This window comes from Schistocerca serialis, chromosome 2 (genome assembly GCF_023864345.2).
Source record: "Schistocerca serialis cubense isolate TAMUIC-IGC-003099 chromosome 2, iqSchSeri2.2, whole genome shotgun sequence".
NCBI lineage: Eukaryota > Metazoa > Arthropoda > Insecta > Orthoptera > Acrididae > Schistocerca > Schistocerca serialis.
This window is the reverse complement of record NC_064639.1, coordinates 695,544,019-695,567,186: the sequence shown is the minus strand read 5'-3', so window position 1 is coordinate 695,567,186 and position 23,168 is coordinate 695,544,019. Positions and strand designations below refer to the sequence as shown.

General features: G+C 37.9%; 1 protein-coding gene across 1 annotated transcript in view; it reads left to right on the top strand.

Moving 5' to 3' along the window:
- The first annotated feature begins 1,427 nt into the window (after positions 1-1,427).
- The window catches only part of LOC126457843 (transmembrane protein 256 homolog), a 28,468-nt gene continuing 6,727 nt past the window's right edge, over positions 1,428-23,168 (top strand). The window contains exons 1-3 of the mRNA XM_050094483.1: positions 1,428-1,611; positions 1,696-1,867; positions 2,058-2,176. Coding sequence (XP_049950440.1) covers positions 1,531-1,611; positions 1,696-1,867; positions 2,058-2,176 — 372 coding nt within the window. The 5' untranslated portion in view covers positions 1,428-1,530. The remainder of the gene's footprint in view (positions 1,612-1,695; positions 1,868-2,057; positions 2,177-23,168) is intronic.

The window sequence follows — 23,168 nt, the reverse complement described above, 5'->3', positions numbered from 1 at the left end:
GAAACTGTAGAAAAAGACGAATAATCTGCCTCTGATGCTTGTTAGAATTTTTAGTAGCAAATGATCCACTGTAGCTACCACTGCAGTGGGTCACTCTGTAATGTTAATAAATAAATAATAAAACCTAATCTCAAACAGAGGAAAACCTCGACTAGCGTCGGAATCGAGCGCAGGGCTCCTGGATACAGAGTAGGCAATGCTAACCACAAGATTACGAGCTGATGGCAGAATGAAGTGTAGCATATATCGATTTCAAACAACGCTATGCAAAACACTGTAACAAAACTATTAAAAACGTTACTTAAGGATAAGCCATGTTCACATTACGCTATTCCTGCTGAGCTCATGAGGAGTGCTTTGTTTGTCAAACCAGATATGGTACATTCCTGTGTCTTTATAATGACCAAACTGCTTACGAAATTCCTATGAATCTGGTGACTGTTTAATAACGTAGCATATTACGTTTGAGCATAATACCAAGTTTTCATCGTCTTTTACATTTGTTGGGGTTGAAAAATTGTTTTTAATTTGTTGTGCATGTGGATACATACTTTCTATCCTGTATTTAACAGCTGCCCAACTATTTTATCATGTATCATAATACATGTCATTTGTTAAAATTCAATGCTTGACTGTATAAATGGGGGTATTACTACTCTTTTTTGATGTGGATATGAGTTAATTGTAGCATTGCAATTAATTATGTGCAGATGGCACGTCCTCCCATGTACTTGGCTTCTCAACAATGCCTCGTTTTCCTATCCAATAAATTTCGACCCTCATTCAAATTCCTTTTCTTACTATGTAAATGCGAAAAATCAGTGATTCATTCTTGTGTGTATTAAACACATAAATAGATGCATTAGAGAGTAAAATGGCTTTGTTTTTAATGTGCATCTAGATGTCTATTCTGAAAGTCCGCCGGTTATTTGACAACTCCGCGTCATATTGACGGCTCTGGCTTGTACAGAGTATCAATGATTGTACTGTCACAGCCGACTTCACACAAGCCGGCGTCTTCAATGGGTTAATATCGCACAGCTGCCAAATAGATGGCACATTACCAGAAATTACGTCCTGTTGCCCTATTGCACGTTAAAAACAAAACTGTATTACTTTACTTTTTAATTTGTAGTACCTGCAATTTTACGATTGTAGCACCCACACAAGAATAAATCACTTTTACGATTTAAATGGAAACGAAAGGAATTTTAACAAGTGTCGAAAATTATAATGCATGAAAAGCAAACGTAATGCAGAAGCCATTGATGTGTTATGAGATTTAGTATGCATATTCATTGGCACAATTCTACGATTAAGAGTATGTTATGGTACTAACATCGGAGATCCATGATGTGTGTCAAGGTGGTTAGATTTGTGTACAATATCTTTTGTGTTGACGTTTTGCTCTTTGCTACGAAATGGGTTTTCTTTGAGTATGTGATCAGTTTCTTTGATGATCGGCGAATTGTGTTTGTAGATGTCACAGTGACATTGTTAAAATGAGTTGTTAATTGAGAGATAAAAACAATGACGTTCTCTGATACAGTGAATTACGTGTTCTTCACCAATCCAGTCGTGAAAACAACAACGGAATATGTGAAATATTTTGTACGTTATCCTTGAAATAATCCGTGCTAATCTTCTAAAGGAAACTTAATGGATATAATTAAGCGTTGTTCTTTTTTATTTCAGTCGTCCGCAACGATTTCATCACTTTCTGGTAGCCCAAAACCGCCACCTGTTCCTAAACCAACTATGTGCGACCTACCTATTTGGAAACATACCTATGGTGGTAGTTCTTTCGTGAGGATCGCAGGCTTGTGCGGTGCTGCAGCAGTTGCACTTGGTGCTTACGGCGCTCATAGTATGTATTTTGCGTTTGTATTTTATAGTCTCATAACATAAATTTTACAGATCGTCTGATCGTATTGTACAGGAAACTCTTGAATTTTTGGCTTATTATGTACGTAGTTACATAACTAACTAACACTAATTTTATAGACATTAGATATGAAATGAGCTTATAGAGTTTTAACGTTTTTGGTCTGTTTTAGCTATTTATCCCAAGGAACATAATGAGGATCTGAAGAGGATTTTTGAAACGGCAAATCGGTATCATTTTCTGCACACGCTTGCGTTATTCGGTGTACCCCTTAGCCGGTGGCCGAAGACTGTAAGTTTTTGTTTGAATACGTTTTCATTGTTAGCTCTACTTCTTACTATCGAATTTATGAGATTTTCCGTATGATTCGGGTAGCATGAATGTGAAACAGTGTTTGAGGAAGGACTGAGTTGCATATGTCTCTGATGTTAGTTAGTCAGTATATCTTGAACGGGCAGTAAGGGAACCAAAAGGAAAAATTTGGAGTAGGAATTAAAGTTCAAGGAGAAGGAATAAAAGTTTTGAGGTTTGCTGCTGATACAAAAGACAGCAGAGGGCTTCAAAGAGCAGTTGAATGGAATGGGCAGTGTCTTAAGAGGGGGACATGAGGTAGCCTGGAGCATAGCCTATGGAAATGATACATGGACAGTAATTAGTCCAGACAAGAAGTACACAGAAGGAGAAGGTTACACGGACAAGTAATGTAACTAAATGAGGAGGTAGCCTACTGAATAGATTTAGGACAAAAGAAGGGGTCAGTTGAGAGGACAAATTCTGAGATCTCAAGGGATCGCCAAGTTAGTAGTAGAGAGAAGTGCGAGGAGTAAAAATTTTACGGGAATACCATGAGATTGAATACAGTAAGTAGATTCAAAAAACTATAGGTTGCAGTAGTTATTCAGAGATGAGGCTTGTAAAGGGTGGAGTAGCATGGAGAGCTGCCTCAAACCAGTCTTCAGATGAATACCACAGTAACATTTTAATATATATCAGGCATTTTTCTGATAAAAATGTTTGTCTGGCATACATCTTTGTATAAATAGAACACTGAAAAGGAGCTGAACATAAATACACCTGTGCCCTAAGAACTTTTGTGTTATGCTGAGTATTGTGCGTTTGAAATTCTGTTGGAAAGAGGGATGCTACATTTACCCACATGTGAAAGATGTTTTCTGTTGACATGTCCAACAACTGGTTTGATCCAGCTCTACACACTAGGCGTACTTTATCCTGTGCAAGCCGCCTCTTCTCCAAATAAGTACCATACTGCAATCTATAACCATTTGAAGCTGCTTTGTGTATTCACTTTCCTGTCTCCAGTTACATTTCCCTCCCCCTCCCTCCCGCTCTACTTTCCAAAGCTAAACAGATGATTCCATGATGTCTCGAATGTTCCTTACTTTAACCAAATTATGCCACAAATTTCTTTTCTGCTCAGTTCTATTCCGTACTTCATCAGGTATGCGATCTATCTACCTAGTCATCAGCTTTCTTATGTAGCACCACATTTCAGAAGTTTCCATTTCTTTTTGTCTACACTGCTTGTTGTTGATGTTTCATTTTCATACACAGCTACGCACCAGACAAGCGCCTTCAGAAAAGACTTTGTAGTTCTTAAATTTATATTCAGTGTTAAAAAGAGTCTCTTGTACAAGAAACACTTTTCTTGTCATTTAGTCTACATTTTATACCCTCTCTAATTCTGCCATCATCAGTTATTTTACTGCCCAAATACCAAAACTCATTTACTACTTATAGCATCTAACTTCCTAATCTAATGCTGTGTGCCACTGATTTAATTCATCTACATTCCATTACCCTTACTGCCAATTCTGTAATCTTCTCTTTCAAGTCCTTTGTGTCATGTTACGGAATCAAAGTGCCATTGACAAACCTCAGTTTTTATTTCTTCTCCCTGAACTTCAATTTCTTCTAAAATTGTTCTTCAGTTTCTTTTAATGCTTGCTCAGTGTGTAGATTTAATATTGTTGGGATTAGTGGGAACTGTGTCTCACTGTCTTCTTAACATGTGCTTCAATTGCTGTATCTGGCTTCTATACAAGTTGTGTATAACCTTTTACTCCCCATGTTTTACCTCTGCTACTGTCAGTATTTCAAAGTGTGTATTCCAATCAGTGTTACCACAAGTTTTCTCTCTCTTCAAATGCTATGTTCTGAGATACGTTATTGGGTCAGTATTGCATCATTAGACCATACATCTCTCTGAAATCTGGGCAGATCTTCCCCTTATTGGTTTCTACCACTTCTTTCCATTCTTTTGTAAATAATTTGTGGCAGTGTTTTATAAGTATATTTTATTACACTGATTGCTTTTTAATATATACACCTGGCAGCACCTGCCTTCTGCGGAATCGGAATTATTAGAGTTTTCTTGAGGTCTGAAGGTATTTTGCCTGTCCTGTACATCTTCATCTACCTTGTCTTCCCTTTTTACAGCATCGTCTTCAGGTTCGTTTCCCTTGTATAGTCTACCAATATATTCCTTCCTTGTTATAGTTTTTCCTCTGTGTAGTACTGGTTTCCCATTGGAGCTGTTGATGTTCATATACTTTTTATGAAAAGGCCTCTTTAATTTTCCTATAGGTGGTATCTATCTTTCCCCTAGTTACACATGTTTCTGTAGCCAAGGTTGCATGTGTTCTCTTGCCATTTCTGCTTTGCCGTTTTGCACTTTTTCAGTCTCATGTTTCGGACATTTGTACTGTTTTCTGTCTGTTTCATTTGATGCATTTTTATTGTTTCTTCTTTCATCAGTTAAATTCACTGTCATCTGTGATACACAAGGATTTCTAATCGGCCTTATTTTTTTATTTAGTGGATCCTCTGCTTCCTTTACTGTTTCATGCCTTAAAGCTGTCCATTCAATTTCTAACTGTATTCCTCTTCTCTGTAACAGTACATTTATCTTGGCTGATTTAATTTGTAGGATAGAAGGCCATTACATGTCAAGTGGCCTAAGGGTCCCTAGTTCACACACTCTAATTGTGATGAAATTTTTCAGGATATTTGTTTGGGTATTACATGAAACCGTGCCAAGTTGCAGATTGACAGTGTGTTCAGTGAGACCATCATCTATGCTTTTGAAAAGGCCATTTTTTCCATATTTCGACAATCGAGTTTTCATCGTTGTTAGTTACGATCTAAAGGAACTTCCATACTGAAACTCGATGATTATGCTCAACTTTTTAGATAAAATATTCTAGTTGTTTGTACATGTGCTCAGTGTGCACCAAATTTATCATAGTTTGCTGTCCAAGTAGATCATGAATGTTGTCATGACAAATTTGGATAATGTTTGGACTTCTTGTACCTTATGATAGAATGACATTTTTATGCTAATTTTTTCCTCAATTCAGCTACCCTACATATCATAAGATTGTTGGGTGTGATGAGGTCCTCCAGTTATACAAAACATCTTTTTTTCCATAGCTGACAGACCTTACATCCAACAATTTTAACTGCAAACACGAAAGACACAAGAGCTGCAAATCCAAATGATGAATACATACCATAAGGTTCAGCAAGTGGCATCTTGATAAGTCAAATAATTACTGAGTTATCCAACATTAAAGTTGACCCAAAAAATTTATTTGTCAATTTTGTTGGATATCCAGACGACTGTATCTCAGAAGGATCATCTCAGATTCAAGTTTGTTTCATTCTTGTGAAAATCCAGTTCAAAGATAATAAAGAAGTTAAAAAACATGCTTTGACTACTATTACAGCTGAAAAATGTGTGGACTACTTGAATATGCAAATTTGATAATCAGTCTTTGACTTTGATATTTTCATCGGTTAGTTTGCTTCTGTGTTATTTTGGAATTCACCACACTTTCCACCATCTAAGTGCAGTGCAGCTTTGATTTTTGGAGAAAATTTTCTATGCCATCTTACAACATTTGCATCTGAAAAAAAGAAATAATTGTATTTTTAGTACAAGAGCAACAATTACAAAATCAGAGAATTGAATAATAATGCCTTACTGATAATGCCTAAATATACTTTCATCACAAAACGTTATATTTGGATAACTAAGAACTTATACAAAAATTCTATTTGTGATCCTTTTTGTCTAAAGAATCATTCTATGAAAAGAGGTGTATGGGATGTTAACATTGAAAACAGATGAAATGTGCCCAACGTATCAAAAACATTCCTGGCAGATTAAAACTGTATGCCAGATCAAGTCTCGAATTCGGGGCAGCCATTGAATAAAACAGCCAGATGCATGGATATCATTCCAGTATGGTGGATGGGGCGTAAAAAAAATTATACCCTACTGATCCACTGATGCGGCAAAAATACATGAAATACTTTTCAGACCCCATTTTCAGCTTGCTTAAAACACCAAGGAGTAGTTGCAGTAAAATGGAGGGAAATTCTAAGTGAGCTGGACAAAATTCTTTGACTAAATAGCTGTTGACAGAAAAGTAGAACCTGAAAAACACATTTACTGCCTCTCCAGTCTATATGCATTCGCAGAATGGGATGCTTGTGCATGCGCTGATGATGAACTGACACAACCGAATGATCGTTGGTCTTTTGAGGTAACGCATGAATGGTAAACGAGAACAGGGAATATAGGGATAACAAATACAAATCCTTTTTGAAAAACAAGACATAGAACATAAGTTACAATTGAATTTTTTCAGTAATAATGCCCGTAAGTTCTGGTACCCTGAAAGAAATTCTTGAACTGTGGGCATTTAACGTCCTACAAGAGGACCATCGGCTGCATGTATTATGGAAAAGGGACAGATCTGCTGACAGTGCCCCCTAAAGGCCTAAATAAACCTTACAACTTTGAAAAACTTTAAAATTGCGAAGTTATTGTTTTGTAAAAATGTTCAAAGTATTGTTTTATTATTGTTATTGTTATTATCATCATTATTCACGTATGGGCCCAATAGGACCATGAAAGGTGCAAGCAATCAATGTTGCTTTTAATGGTTAGCTATCCTTTGTGTCCAAATTTGTTTCATCCTTTCAGAATGAAGTCTGTTTAATGAAGTCTCTTTCTTTCGTCAGACCATGATGTTCCAGTCCGTTTTCTAATTTCCCTCTAACCAACTTTCCAATTACGTATCTTTTGTCTGAATCCTTTATTATACCGCTACATTAAGATAGTCCTTAATCTCAGTGATCCATTTAATTAGCTCAGTTTTGGCCTTCCTTCTGTTGTTTTAGAATTCTGCTATTTGTTTTGTCAACGTGGTGGGTGCCGTACTTGTAATGTACCCATAAAATTTAAGTCTTCTTTTTCTCATGTCACCATGTATGTTTGTGTATTCTTCTATTTCCTTAACGTCTCAGCATATAAGTTTCTCCCTCAGTAATTTTGGGGCCACATATTTTCCCCATAATCTTTCTTCTTTTTTTTAATTTTTTTCAATATCCCTCTTTCTGTTTAAAATTAAAGGCTTTCAGGTTTGACTACGATGCATTTTTGACAGCAAACTTCATTTGGAGTTTTTTCTAGATTGATTTCCTGTATGATTTCCCGCAAGTATTTAAACTGAGAAACCCTTCTTATTTTTCCATATTTCGTGTTCAGAAACTTTGGTGCTTGTATGTTACATGTCATATATTCCATTTTTCTGAATGATATTTGTAGTCTTACTTTTTCTACAACTTTTTAAGAATTGCAGTTTGTTTTTGAGCTGTGGTAATGTCCCTAGTTAAAACTGCCAGATCATTTGCAAAGGTGAGTCAATCTACCCTAATATTACTTCTACCTAACCTGGTTGACTGATTCATATTTTGACTCGGCTTTTGCTCTCTCCATTCTGTAATTACGTTTCCTAAAACACAGTTAAACAATATTGGGGGGGAGAGTCCATCTCCCTGTCTAACACCAGTCTTTATATCAAATGGATCAGAAATTCTTCCTAGGAATTTAACTTTAGATCTAGTATCGGTTGAAGTTCACTTAATCACTGTTAGTTCTATAATCTAGCCCTTGTTCCTTTAAAATTTGGAAAAGAAATTCACAATCAACTGAGTCATAGGCCTTCTTAAAATCCACAATTTGGAAAAGAAATTCACAATCAACTGAGTCATAGGCCTTCTTAAAATCCACAAATGCACATACAATATTGTTACTAGAAATCCTTTGGTGCCTAAGGATTAGTTTAAATTTAAGAATTTTTTCCGCACAGGATTTCTGTGGTCTAAACCTGCTTGGTACTCACCAATTTTAGGTTGTAATTGTTCTTGGTCTCGGTCAAGTAAATACTGCGAGATAATTTCGTACGTGACCTGCAGAAGAGAGATTCCATGGTAATTATTAACATTGGTTCTATCCCCTTTTTAATGCATTAGGTGAATTAGGGCAGTTTTCCAGCCCTCAGGTATTTTCTCAGTTTGCCAGATATGTCCTATTAGCTGAGTTATGTCTTATAGTGTCAGGTCCAGCTGATTTTAGTAGTTATGCAATTATACTGTTTTCTCCAGATGCTTCATTGTTTATAAGTATCATAATTTGTTTAGTTATCTCAATTTCTTTAGAGTTAAGGTTGGTGTTACTAGTTTGCTGTTTGGTCCCTTAGGAATTAACACACATTTGAACATTTGAATTTGGTTCTGGACAGTTTAATAGTTTTTCAAAATAATTTGCAAGTATCTATCAATTTTCCTGGTTGCTAAGAGCCAAAGTGCCATTTTCATTTTTGAAGCAAAGACTTTGAGGTTGGTAACCACTTAATTTTGTTTTGAGTGTTTCAGAAAAGTTTCTTGTATTGTTCCTTTGGAAGTGTTTTGATTTCTAAATGTTTAGGATTTTCATAGTTTCTTTTAATCTGTTGGAGTATTTTTTTTTTTTCCAGTTAGGAAAGTGTTGTATGTATTTTCAGTTTTGTTACTATTCCAATTTTTGAATGACTTGTGTTTCACAATCTGCAATCCTCTAAGGATATTTTTGTTTCTTTCAAAGTGGAATTAAATTTTGTGCTGTTTTGATGAGCTTTTCCTTTAGGCTTTGCCAATTGTTGGATTGTTTTTCATCAAGTTCGCTTGTTAGAGGTGGGGTTATTGTAGCACTATCAAATTTAGGGATAACATTTTCTGATTTGAAGAGTTTTTGAGGTTGAAGTTTTATTTTTATTCACCTTAAATAGTGGTCAGAATCAGTATTAGTTCCTTTTCTTACTTGGACATTTAAAATTTCTTTGTAATTAGGTTATGAAATTACTACTTGATCGATTTTAAATTCCCCAATAAATGTGTTGGGTGCCCACAAAGTTTTTTTGTTTTGAAACTTTTTTTACATGATTTTTAAGGTTAAAATTTTTGCATGTTTCAACAAATCTTTGGCCATATTTGTTTGTCCATTTACATGCAGGAAATCCACCTACTGTTTTCTTATACTTTTTCTCTGTATCAAATTGAGCATTAAAATCATCCATTAAAACTTTAACATGGTTTGAGGGAATTTTTGAGACGATGCTTTCAAACATTTCCCAAGCTTCATTAATTTCTTCAGGTGTTTTATGGTTATCCTCATTGACTGGCATATGGGCATTAATGAAAGTGTATGCTCTATTCGCGCTTGTAACAGAAAAATTGTCATAAGTATTATCATTAATGGGTTTTACATCTGTTATTGAATTTAAAATATTTTTGGACACTGCAAAAGCAACTCCCAGAGTGGTGTATTATTGAGCATCCTTTTCTCAGTTTTACTCTTAAAAAGACGAGAATTGCCTAAATCTGTGGTGTTATTTACCATCATTCATGTTTCTTGAAGTGCCAAAATGTGAATCTTCTGTTCTTTTAATGTATCTTCCAACTTATAAAGGTTACTTGGTTGCAAAAGTGTTTGTATTTTAGGTGTTGCAAAAAATGTATTTGTTTTGGTTTTAAGTTGGCCGGAGGACCCCAACTTCCTCTGTTTAATTGCATTGCATTCTAGCCTGGCTGCCCCAGAATATGAAAGACCAGTTGCTTCAGTATTACTGGTGGTTGATTGACCACCTGGGGTAACATTTGATTATCGAAATGCTCCATGATGATTGTATCTGTAATCAGGTGGGATTGAGTAGACTCATTGAGTGAACTCATAGTGTTAAGATGGGAAAGGTTAGTTCCACAATATAAATTTAAAATGTGCCACTGGTGAACAGATGCTGACCACTTTGCCACTTGCTACAAGACAGACGCAAAGTGGATTTGGTTTTGTTTTGTCTTGGTCTGGAACTGCTTATTCTGTACTTGCAGCTGTCCACCATATATGATGGAACATCCACTAACTGCCATCTGTGACCTGTCCAATACCCTGGACAAGGTCAGCTTCTTAGACTTTTAGTTACAAAGTCTTGAAGCTGTTTTACTTTTGAAAACTTTATGCAATTAAAAGAATCAAAGACTGTAGTACATACTGGTACTTTTTTTAAGGAAACTTGAGAATTTTTAAAAATTGTATTTGCAATGAATATGTACAAAAAACTAGGATAATTATGGTGGGACATAGAATGTGGGGAGGGGAGGAAAAGGGAGAAGCCCAGGAGGAAGGGGCTAGGTAAAAGAACAACAGAGTATTACGTCATCTAACATAGGCAGTCAAAATGTGGTGCTATAACTATGTCTGTCAATTTAGGATTTGGTGTTGAAAATACTAATGGATCGCCTAATTTCAAACTCTAGTAAAATTTTTAAAGTGTGACCCCTGTTTTCTTTAAGTAAAATGTTTTACGTTACTAGGGAGATTGGTTATGGAATCTTTCTGCTCACAGAAGTGAGTACTGAAGCCAGGCTTTGAGCTAGAAACCCCAAAATGTTCTGTAAACGTGGCACTAAAGCTCCTGCCAATTTGTCCATTGCACCACGTGGGTCAGTCATTGCAAATGATACAATGCACCTCAGTTGTATTATATTTGGAACGAGTGGCGTAATCTGTGTGTCTGTACTTTGTACCAACATTGGCGGTAATGAAGAATGCCTGTTCAATATGTTTGGAGCACAACTATATTGCGATCGTCCCTGAAATATTGCCAAAATGCTGCGTTTTATGATATGTGGTACCAGTGGTCTTCGGACTATCAGCATTGATAAGCAAGCTAGCCATTGGGTTATCTTTCTTTATCTCTCTGAGGATACCTTTATTAATACTATTGACAGTCTGTCATGACCAGTTTTATAGGCAGTGTACTGTGTAATTTTGCACTTTGTTGAAGGCTTCCTTTGACAACGAGACGTTATGGAGCCTGTGTAGAAGCAACATGAAGGCTAAAGCCTAGTACTTATTAGAGTGATCAGAAGAGCTGTGAATCAGTATGTCAGTGGTGATTGGCTTATGTAAATATCAAATGCAATTTCAGTGGTGATTGCCTTCTGTAAATATCAAGTCCAATTTAAGTACCACGTAAAGTAATATTAAGATCCTGGTATCGTAATGATTTCACATGCTCTACCCTCCCCCTCCCCGCAATTCTGCTGAGCAGTAAATTGAATTCTCATTGTGTAACAATTCAACTCTCACACAAACTGACAACATTTCTTGTGTTACCCGTTGAAAAGAACAGGAATGTCAGTTATGTATCTATACTGAGGTACGATCTTGCTAGCATATGTCGGAAAGTAAATTATGGCATTAGACTCGGAAGCTGTCATGAATATATTGGCAAGAAAATGTGATAAGGGGGATCCCATTGCAAGACCTTTAAGACCTTTTTTTAAAAAAAAATAAATAAATAAATAAAATATCGAGGGAGACCAGATTAGTTCCTGGAGGTATGAAAGTTTATTAACTAACTATCCCATGTTGCAAATTGTTAGAGCAAATCAGATGGCGGTACAGCTGTTGAGGTACTCTGCGATCCGAACCCCGTACAGGCATTAACAATTGGACAAACTGGAAAATCAACTTAATGGACTTAGTGAAAGCCTGGAGTCTTGGTCCTGCCAGTTTCATAGGAGCAGTGTTCTTCTTACTGAATGGATTTCGAAATGTATTGGTTGTATTAAGAATCTCTTTTAAACTGGTCAAATATCTATTCATAGAATCTAGATTAGACTTAATAATTCCATAATCTGTTAAGAAGCATTGCACTGTATTCACATAATGATTTTCACATAAAATAATGTCTGTTTTCCCTTGTCTGACTGGGCAATTAGTGCTTGATGCTTATAGAGATTTTTTTGTTGATACTATCCAAAATAGCCCCTTCACTGTAAGTTGCTCCTTGACTAAACCAGAACCATAGTATTATGTACAACTCCAATATAAAAAGGATTAATACCTTGAAACAGTTTATTTTTACATTTACACTGGCTTTCTAAATCTACCCATGATTTGACTTTACCAATTTCAGCACTTGTTTCAGGTTTACTGTATGTTACAAACTTAAATGCATTACGCCTACTATATTTTCTCCATGGAACACCAGACGATTTGTCGGGTTTAAGACTAAATGAACCTAATTTATTAGTACATGCTATTCTAACTTTCTCCAATGCTCCTTGATCTTCAAATATTTTTTATTTGCTCTGTCATCCAATGTCAGACGCTCAACCCTTACATTAATTCTATACACGTATGTCACAACTTTGTTAATAATTACACCATCATATTTGTTAGAAAAGAACTTAAATTCATCTGTTATGTCATAATGTTTAAGTGTACTAAAGTTATGTGCATTTTCATCATATTTTTCAGTAGTTCCCATTTTTCCATATTCGAACCTAACAGCATCCACCTGAGTATATTCCGTCCGCCATTTACACATTCGACCAAAATACGGCCTAGTCAAAGTGTTCCGGCGGCGAATCCATCGCCTCGGACGTGCACGGCGAAACCGATTCGTCATCCTCATCCGACGATATGCATATAGTCTCCGCTTCGGCTTCCACGTCCGACGTGTCCGACACCATCTCCTCCTTAACATTTACACAATGTATAATATGGCAATCTGCATGGACTACATGCAACCATGAAATAAGAGCTTCATCACCAATACTAAATTCATTGGACACAAATATGACAAGTCCTCTATGTTTAATAGTCATCCCTGGCTTGTTCTTTACATTAACAGTCACAGGGCGACCCTCAACAATTCGTTTCAAAGTAGATGCATAAGGCCGCCAACAAAGCCACTCAAATTCTTCAAACAATATAACATGATGAATTCGTGCATCATAACCGCCAAAACCGAATTCGGAACAGAATGGCATATAGACATGTTGCCTGCGCGACATAACCTTTTCAATCAAAGTGGGTTTGCCTATATTTGTGTCTCCGTATAGGTACAATTGTTTTTTACGTACCATTTTGGACCGAAAGGCCTCATTATACCAGCGGACCACGCGACCCGCCCAGCCATTATACGTCAGATGGCACTCGGTTAGGCAACGTGCAACACACTTCTTGCTCTGAAACGATTCAAAATACTTCTCTATAAAACGAACACGGGACCAATTATTAACAAGAAATGGGTCGGTATAGTCAATATATTCCGTACGTTCTGCCCAACGACGTAATCTAACATTAAACGATAATGCCGATTCATTACAATTAGATATCGGCTGTGCATCAGATTTTGTAATGCAGATCAAAGCATTCCTTCGGCTTGTACATTTTTGTACATCAAATACACCGTTAATAGATCCGAACATAAATTCCAAACCTGTCCGAACTTCCGACAACAATTTACTTTCAGCTAACTTCAAATATGCATGTATGTGTGTACTGTTACCTTCAGCGAACAACTCTTCCGACACACAATACTCCACAACGTTCCAAATGGCCAACACAGTGTTGATGAAATGCTGTTTGCCACCAACAGAACTAGTGTCGACTGTAAGCAGAAAGACATCGCCACGTCTTTTATACCGACCCCTGCTGCCAGTGTGGCAATCGTCTGGAACATGTCCTAACCGGTCTGGCACGTCTAAACCTGCGCGCGGCCTTGACGATGTTGTGCAATCGCGAATATGCGTACTCGGCCCACAAGTAATACTAGGTGGGCTCGAGTCGCTTTCTACTGGGGCCCCCAATGGGGAAGCACTCGCAGCGGATGATTCTCCATCTCCGAGAAGGTGCGCTGGCAGGCGCAACAACGGCTCCTCCCATCCGTCGTTAAATCCGTCTTGTGTAGATTCTTCTTCAGCCCTGTTTCCCTCTGTATTAGTACTTGTGTAATGTTCATTGGTTTGGGTTTGTTGTAGACCACAGGTGGCATCTTCATACACTTCTCTTTGGAATCCCAATGCGAATCTATTAACAGTGTATTTGATGTACAAAAGTGTAGAAGCCGAAGGAATGCTTTGATTTACATTACAAAATCAGATGCACAGCCGATATCTAATTGTAATGAGTCGGCATTATCGTTTAATGTTAGATTACGTCGTTGGGCAGAACGTACGGAATATATTGACTATACCGACTCATTTCCTGTTAATAATTGGTCCCGTGTTCGTTTTATAGAGAAGCACTCGCAGCGGATGATTCTCCATCTCCGAGAAGGTGCGCTGGCAGGCGCGACAACGGCACCTCCCATCCGTTGTTAAATCCGTCTTGTGTAGATTCTTCTTCAGCCCTGTTTCCCTCTGTATTAGTACTTGTGTAATGTTCATTGGTTTGTTGTAGACCACGGGTAGCATCTTCATACACTTCTCTTTGGAATCCCAATGCAGAACGCAGGTGGTACGCCATCCTGCAATGTCCAAAACATAAAATAGCCTAGATAGCCACTGCCAACGGTAATGTAAACATAGTTCATACTTGCAAGTACATTGCCACCTATGTTTATCGGTAACCAACTTGTGTACAAGCCTATATTTTTGTTTACCCTGACAAGGAGACCTCACTGGACATGAGGCCATTTTCTAGGATGGCCTACGGCTGTGTGTCTGAGAAGGACTGTGAGACGTATACTGAGGCTCTAATATGTGTACCACAGAGGTCTGTATCTACCCTGGCGAAAATCAAAATAGCGTTGAGCACATCTTATACCATTAGGCATAAATGCAAACTCCCTATACGCTTCTCTAAACTGATTAATTAATTGTTGCAGATTAGGCTTGTAAAACCACAATTCCTCAAGAACAATGACAGCGGCTGAATAATTAATTTTATTCCCATAAAAGGTTAAAGCAAGATCGTCGATACGTTGCTACGTAGTTGGTACGAGGAAGGCGAGGTGCAGGTCATCAGGATAGTTTCGGATGTGCTCCCAATTGGAATAAAAAAATTCCAACGCAGACATGAGCTGTAACAATAATCTTTATTCAAAATGTGACCGTTCCTTTTCTTTTACAAAATGTCATATAGACTGTATTTCGTACAATAAAAGTTACATACTTCACCTCACTCTGAACATCATTATTTTTGGAGGTTCGTCCCCTGCTATTTCAACTCCAATATAAAAAGGATTAATACCTTGAAACAGTTTATTTTTACATTTACACTGGCTTTTTAAATCTACCCATGATTTGACTTTACCAATTTCAGCACTTGTTTCAGGTTTACTGTATGTTACAAACTTAAATGCATTACGCCTACTATATTTTCTCCATGAAACACCAGATGATTTGTCGGGTTTAAGACTAAATGGACCTAATTTATTAGTACATGCTATTCTAACTTTCTCCAGTGCTCCTTGATCTTCAAATATTTTTTTATTTGCTCTGTCATCCAATGTCAGACGCTCAACCCTTACATTAATTCTATACACGTATGTCACAACTTTGTTAATAATTACACCATCATATTTGTTAGAAAAGAATTTAAATTCATCTGTTATGTCATAATGTTTAAGTGTACTAAAGTTATGTGCATTTTCATCATATTTTTCAGTAGTTCCCATTTTTCCATATTCGAACCTAACAGCATCCACCTGAGTATATTCCGTCCGCCATTTACACAATCCTCAAGGAGCATTGGAGAAAGTTGGAAAAGCATGTACTAATAAATTAGGTCCATTTAGTCTTAAACCCGACAAATCGTCTGGTGTTCCATGGAGAAAATATAGTAGGCGTAATGCATTTAAGTTTGTAACATACAGTAAACCTGAAACAACTGCTGAAATTGGTAAAGTCATATCATGGGTAGATTTAGAAAGCCAGTGTAAATGTAAAAATAAACTGTTTCAAGGTATTAATCCTTTTTTTATTGGAGTTGAAATAGCAGGGGACGAACCTGCAAAAAATGATGTTCTTCAAAGTGAGGTGAAGTATGTAACGTTTATTGTACGAAATACAGTCTATATGACATTTTGTAAAAGAAAAGGAACGGTCACGTTTTGAATAAAGATTATTGTTACAGCTCATGTCTGCGTTGGAATTTTTTTATTCCAATTGGGAGCACATCCGAAACTATCCTGATGACCTGCGCCTCGCCTTCCTCGTACCAACTACACAGCAACGTATCGACGAACTTGCTTTAACCTTTTATGGGAATAAAATTAATTATTCATCCGCTGTCATTGTTCTTGAGGAATTGTGGTTTTACAAGCCTAATCTGCAACAATTAATTAATCAGTTTAGAGAATCGTATAGGGAGTTTGCATTTATGCCTAATGGTATAAGATGTGCTCAACGCTATTTTGATTTTCGCCAGGGTAGATACAGACCTCTGTGGTACACATATTAGAGCCTCAGTATACGTCTCACAGTCCTTCTCAGACACACAGCCGTAGGCCATCCTAGAAAATGGTCTCACGTCCAGTGAGGTCTCCCTGTCAGGGTAAACAAAAATATAGGCTTGTACACAAGTTGGTTACCGATAAACCTAGGTGGCAATGTACTTGCAAGTATGAACTATGTTTACATTACCGTTGGCAGTGGCTATCTAGGCTATTTTATGTTTTGGACATTGCAGGATGGCGTACCACCTGCGTTCCGCATTGGGATTCCAAAGAGAAGTGTATGAAGATGCTACCCGTGGTCTACAACAAACCCAATCCAATGAACATTACACAAGTACTAATACAGAGGGAAACAGGGCTGAAGAAGAATCTACACAAGACGGATTTAACGACGGATGGGAGGTGCCGTTGTCGCGCCTGCCAGCGCACCTTCTCGGAGATGGAGAATCATCCGCTGCGAGTGCTTCCCCATTGGGGGCCCCAGTAGAAAGCAACTCGAGCCCACCTAGTATTACTTGTGGGCCGAGTACGCGTATTCGCGATTTCGCAACGTCGTCAAGGCTGTGCGCAGGTTTAGACGTGCCAGACCGGTTAGGACATGTTCCAGACGATTGCCACACTGGCAGCAGGGGTCAGTATAAAAGACGCGGCGATGTCTTTCTGCTTACAGTCGACGCTAGTTCTGTTGGTGGCAAACAGCATTTCATCAACACTGTGTTGGCCATTTGGAACGTTGTGGAGTATTGTGTGTCGGAAGAATTGTTCGCTAAAGGTAACAGTACACACATATATGCATATTTGAAGTTAGCTGAAAGTAAATTGTTGTCGGAAGTTCGGACAGGTTTGGAATTTATGTTCGGATCTATTAACGGAGTATTTGATGTACAAAAATGTAGAAGCCGAAGGAATGCTTTGATTTACATTACAAAATCAGATGCACAGCCGACATCTAATTGTAATGAGTCGGCATTATCGTTTAATGTTAGATTACGTCGTTGGGCAGAACGTACGGAATATATTGACTATACCGACCCATTTCTTGTTAATAATTGGTCCCGTGTTCGTTTTATAGAGAAGTATTTTGAATCGTTTCAGAGCAAGAAGTGTGTTGCACGTTGCCTAACCGAGTGCCATCTGACGTATAATGGCTGGGCGGGTCGCGTGGTCCGCTGGTATAATGAGGCCTTTCGGTCCAAAATGGTACGTAAATAACAATTGTACCTATACGTAGACACAAATATAGGCAAATCCACTCTGATTGAAAAGGTTATGTCGCGCAGGCAACATGTCTATATGCCATTCTGTTCCGAATTCGGTTTTGGTGGTTATGATGCACGAATTCATCATGTTATATTGTTTGAAGAATTTGAGTGGCTTTGTTGGCGGCCTTATGCATCTACTTTGAAACGAATTGTTGAGTGTCGCCCTGTGACTGTTAATGTAAAGAACAGGCCAGGGATGACTATTAAACATAGAGGACTTGTCATATTTGTGTCTAATGAATTTAGTATTGGTGATGAAGCTCTTATTTCCTGGTTGCATGTAGTCCATGCAGATTGCCATATTATACATTGTGTAAATGTTAAGGAGGAGATGGCGTCGGACGTGGAAGCCGAAGCGGAGACTATATGCATATCGTCGGATGAGGATGACGAACCGGTTTCGCCGTGCACGTCCGAGGCGATGGATTCGCCGCCGGAACACTTTGACTAGGCCGTATTTCGGTCGAATGTGTAAATGGCGGACGGAATATACTCAGGCGGATGCTGTTAGGTTCGAATATGGAAAAATGGGTGCTACTGAAAAATATGATGAAAATGCACATAACTTTAGTACACTTAAACATTATTACATAACAGATGACTTTAAGTTCTTTTCTAACAAATATGATGGTGTAATTATTAACAAGGTTGTGACATACGTGTATTACGTACAACCTCTCTCAGTTATGTTACTTAGGCTAACAGCTGCTTCATTACTTTCACCTGTGGCTATATTGACACCATCAAGTGAGGATACAATGTGGGAGATCAATGAACTGATCTTTTGTTGATCGGTCACATTATTAAAGCGGTGAAATTATTAATGTTGTAGGACATTCCTTTTTCTAAAAATATTGTTTCTTTCTCACTGAAATTAATATCAGAAAGGCTGCACACCCTAATATACAAATCAGAACCACACTCGGTGACATCCTAGCTTAACAATCTGGTGCCCCTTATTAAGAAACCTACTTAGTTTATCGATATGTATAGCATTCATACAGTTTTAAACTGTACCACTGCATCTTCAATGTGTCATGGGCCCAGTGATATACTCAAGCTCTTGGACTTGGTTCTTAGGTTGAGTTGTGATAGATTTGGGGTACCAAAGTTGGATTTGTTATTTGCAGAAAGGCAATCACCACTGACATAGTGATTCACAACTCCTCCAACCGCTCTATCAAGCACAAGACATTAGCCTTCAGGTCATTTATATGCAGGCTCCATAGGGTCCCATTGTCAGAGGAAGCGTCTATTAACATGTTATTATACAGTACATGGCCCATAAAAATGTTTATAACAGTGAGTTCATGAATGGTATTATGGGGGCATTCTCTGAAAGATAAGGAAACTAACCCATTGGCTAGCACCTTCATCAATGCTGCTGGTGCCAAGTATCATAAAATTCCAAATTTTGGCAATGTTTCAAAAAAGATCAGAAGGCAGTTGCACTCCAAAGATATTGAATCAGCTTACCTCTATGCTGGTAAAGTTGTTACAAAGTATAGGCTCAGAGAATACTCTACTTGTTCCAAATACAATGCAACCAGGTTGTATTGTACCACTTGCAATCATTGTTTCATGCTGGCAGGAACTTTAGTACCATGTTTAAAGAACAGCTCAGATTTTCTAGCTCAAAATCCACCTTAAGTACTCAGTTTCATGAGCGTAGGCATTTAATCACTAATATTCCAAGTAACTTAAAAATTGTACATTGAGAAAACAGGGATGACACTGTAAACATCTTACAGGAGGTTGAAATTATGTGATCTATTATTTGCTTTCCACATTAAACCCCTATTCAACAAACAGAGTTACAGTACCATAGAATTTTGGTGTGGCAAATTTCGAGTACCTAAGTTAGATGTCAAATATTAACTATAATTTTAAAAAGTATCAAAATTCAATACAGTCTTGGATTCTTTTAATGTGTAAGGTTTTTAAAAAATCTGAGTTGTGTGGTTTACGTAGAGGACACTGTAAGCAGATCTGCTCCTTTGCCGTAACACAAGGGCTGTCCATAAAGTAAAGGAAGATTGTGCCCCATGCCCGTGGTGAGCCCCCACCCCACCCCACCCTCTGCCCACACAACCACAGTCACAAATGTCTTAACAGCTCCTCACCCTGTCTCAGTGTGAGCCAAGTTTTGTTGCCAACCGTTCGAAAATTCTGCCATGTGTGTGGTGTCATTCAGCTTTTGAATGCACTAAATATTTGGCCTATCAAATTTTATTGGCAAATAAGGAATGTATGTGGTAACAGTGCAATGAACAGGTCTTCACCGAGGAAATTGAGCATTATGTTTAATTGGGGAAGAAATAGTGTGACAATGAAGAGCTGTGTGGGAACCCAACAGTCATTAAATCATCAGCATAAACACAGCAAGAACTTCATTGTGCAAGTGATTTCACTTTTTCGTGAAAGTAAAGGAATTCTTGGGTGGCAAAGAGTTTGCAAGCAATGGAGACCTCAAACAAGCAGCGACTTTTGCAGTAAAGGAGTAAAACATGGGAATAGAAAAATTGGTCCCAAGTTGCAATAAGTGCCTTGACAGCTGTGATGACTACTTATAGAGTAAGTGACTATAATGACTATAACTTTATTTACAAAGCTTGCTGATATCTTCTGTTTTTATTTAGTTACGTCAAAATGTTCTTTACTTTCTCGACGACCCTCATATACACATCCAGTGGTCTTCTTGCAGGTCGTTAAAACACCCTTGGTTCAAGAGTTCCTTTTTAGTTAGCGTAACTTATGGGCATTAATAATGAAAATAAGTTTAAACTGTCATTGTTATATTCTATGTATCATTTTTCAAAATGTTTTTGTAATTATTACCCCGATATTCTTGTTTTCATTCAGCATTCATACTTTCCCCCGAAACACCACCGATCACTCTATTGTGCCCGCCCATCATCAGCACATGCGCATGCCATCTTCGGGCTAGCTGTTTACTTTCTGGCTATCAATAAGAGACAACATCCAGTCACATTATGTGTTTACATATAGACTGGGGAAGCAGTAAGTGTTTTTTTTTCTGGTTCTACAGTTCTGTCAGTAGCTATTTACTTGACACACTTTGTCTGGGTTACTTAGAATATCCCTCTATTTTACTGCAGCCGCTTCTTGGCTTTTTCAAGCTAGTCAAAAATTGTGTCTGAAGTCTTTCATATAGTTTCATCTTAGTAGTGAACCACTATGGGGTAGTTTCTTTACACCCCATCCACCAAACTGGATTGGAAACCATGCATGCAACTGTTTCCTCCAATGCCAAACTGCCTTTCAGCAGTGTTTCATTTTGATAGATTGTGAATGTTGTGTACAAAATTGCGAGCTGTTTAACTCAACTGTTTTGGTTGTGAGTACAAGTATTGTAAAATCCACAGTGCTTTAAGTCTCCATTTTGCCTTCAAACTTTGGTCTCCTTATTTGTTTCGGTATTCTTCCCTCTCCCATTTTTACATGTTCTTGCCATTTTACCCTGTTATTCTCTCATTCAGCTTTTCTATTCCAGTTTTGTTTCCAATATCTTCATTTCTCACTCTCTCTCTCCTTATTGTCCCTAACATGCTTCTTTGGAATTTCAATTCACTGGCTTGGATTCTACTGTCCTCTCTTATTGTCATCGTCCAGGTCTCTGATACATATGTCAGCATAGGTATGTCATGTACCGTACTTCCTTACACTTCAGTGGCACCTCCCTTCCCCAGACTAAGCCCCTCACATGCTGGTGAAATGCAGTGCTCTGTTGTATCCCTTGTTAACTTCTTCCTCCATTCTTGCATTCTCCATTAGCACACTTCTTAGATATTTAAAATTATTCACACTTTCCACATCCTGTCATTTAATATTAGTTTGTTCCTCGCTTTCTTTGTCTCCTCTGGTTACCACCATAGTCTTGCTTTGCTCGACAGTTTTTCGTTCCGTTCATTTAAGATGCCTATTCTTTCATTTACATCCTTATTGGTGGTTCCCCACACCTGCAAATAGGAATTTCTTTGTCTTCCTTTCTCTATGACCTTCTTTTGCCTTTCTAACAATTTCAACCATCACCATTATAAATAATAATGCTGACACCATTCTTGTCTCAACCCAGTGACATTCTTAAACTGGTCTGTTCTTCCAACTTGTGTCTGGCCCTAGCTGATGCTTTTATCATACATTGCTTGAAGTATTCAGCTATTCATTTTCCAACTCCCTTTCTCTTCAATCTCTTACCTGAGGACACGATTGTAAGTCTGCACTTAAGTAAAGAAAAGTCATCACCAGGTCTTTCCCATACCTCCATTGCCTTTTCATCAACTAACTCATACTGAAGTTAGGGTCTGCTCTTGATGTGCCCATATTGAAAGCCATACCATTCTTCTTCTAACCAACATTCCACATTTTCCCTCAATCATCTTTCCAGTATGCTATCCATTATTTTTGGTACTTGTGGGGTGAGTGTAATCCCTCAATAGTTATGTCACATACTTTGCCGTCTCCCTTCTTGAACACTGGAATTATTATTCCCTTCCCCATTCTTCAGGAACACATTTGAGTCCATATGCATGTTAGCATTCTGTACAACCATTGTAGCCCAGTAGGTCCATCTGCCTTAATAATTTCCACACTTATTTCATCTACTCCAGTGTCTTTCCTGTTCTCATTCCTCTAGCTTCTAATTTTGCTTCTAACATGGTAATATCATTCACTTCTTGCAAGCCTAGGTCTCCCTGCCATACCTCTACTCCTGTTTCACATTTAATACTTTGTCAAAGTACTCTTTTCATCTTTTCCATAGCTCCTCTGGTTCCATTACTAGCCATCCTTTTCAGTTTTTCACCAGCTTTTGGTAAGTGCTTTCCATTATCTTATTCCTTGTACTTATACTGTTGATAACATTGTTTCCAATTCTCATATGAATTCCTCCCAACTTTTCCTCTAGTCTCCTGCTACCTCTTTCGTAAACTTCTTTTTACTTACCAGGTATTTCCTTTTACTTTCTTCCTTTTTATCTCTGATCCATTCATGCCCGGCTTCCTTCTTTTCTTTTACTGCTTCCTTCAGCTGTTCGTTCCACTGTGGTGTCTCCTTATCTTTCGCCCTTAGATATTCTGCCACAGGTGTTCTCTGCAGTGTTTACAAATGCGTATTTGAATTACCCCAATTCCTCTTCCACACTTGACCATTCAGTGCTTCGGGTTTTAAGCTCACTGAACTTTGCTTGTACCTTCATATCATTTTAGTTTCTACACTTCCATTTCCTCTCCCCTTTCTACCTTTCATTTTACCTATTCTTATCTTTGTCACCACTACCCAATGGTCTCCACCAAAAGCTTCTCCTGGGAATGCGATTAAATCCTTCAACTGTCAGTGATGTTGCGCTTCCACCAGAAGGTAAATGGCTATGTTTGTCCTTTTCTGCCCCCTCCCATATCT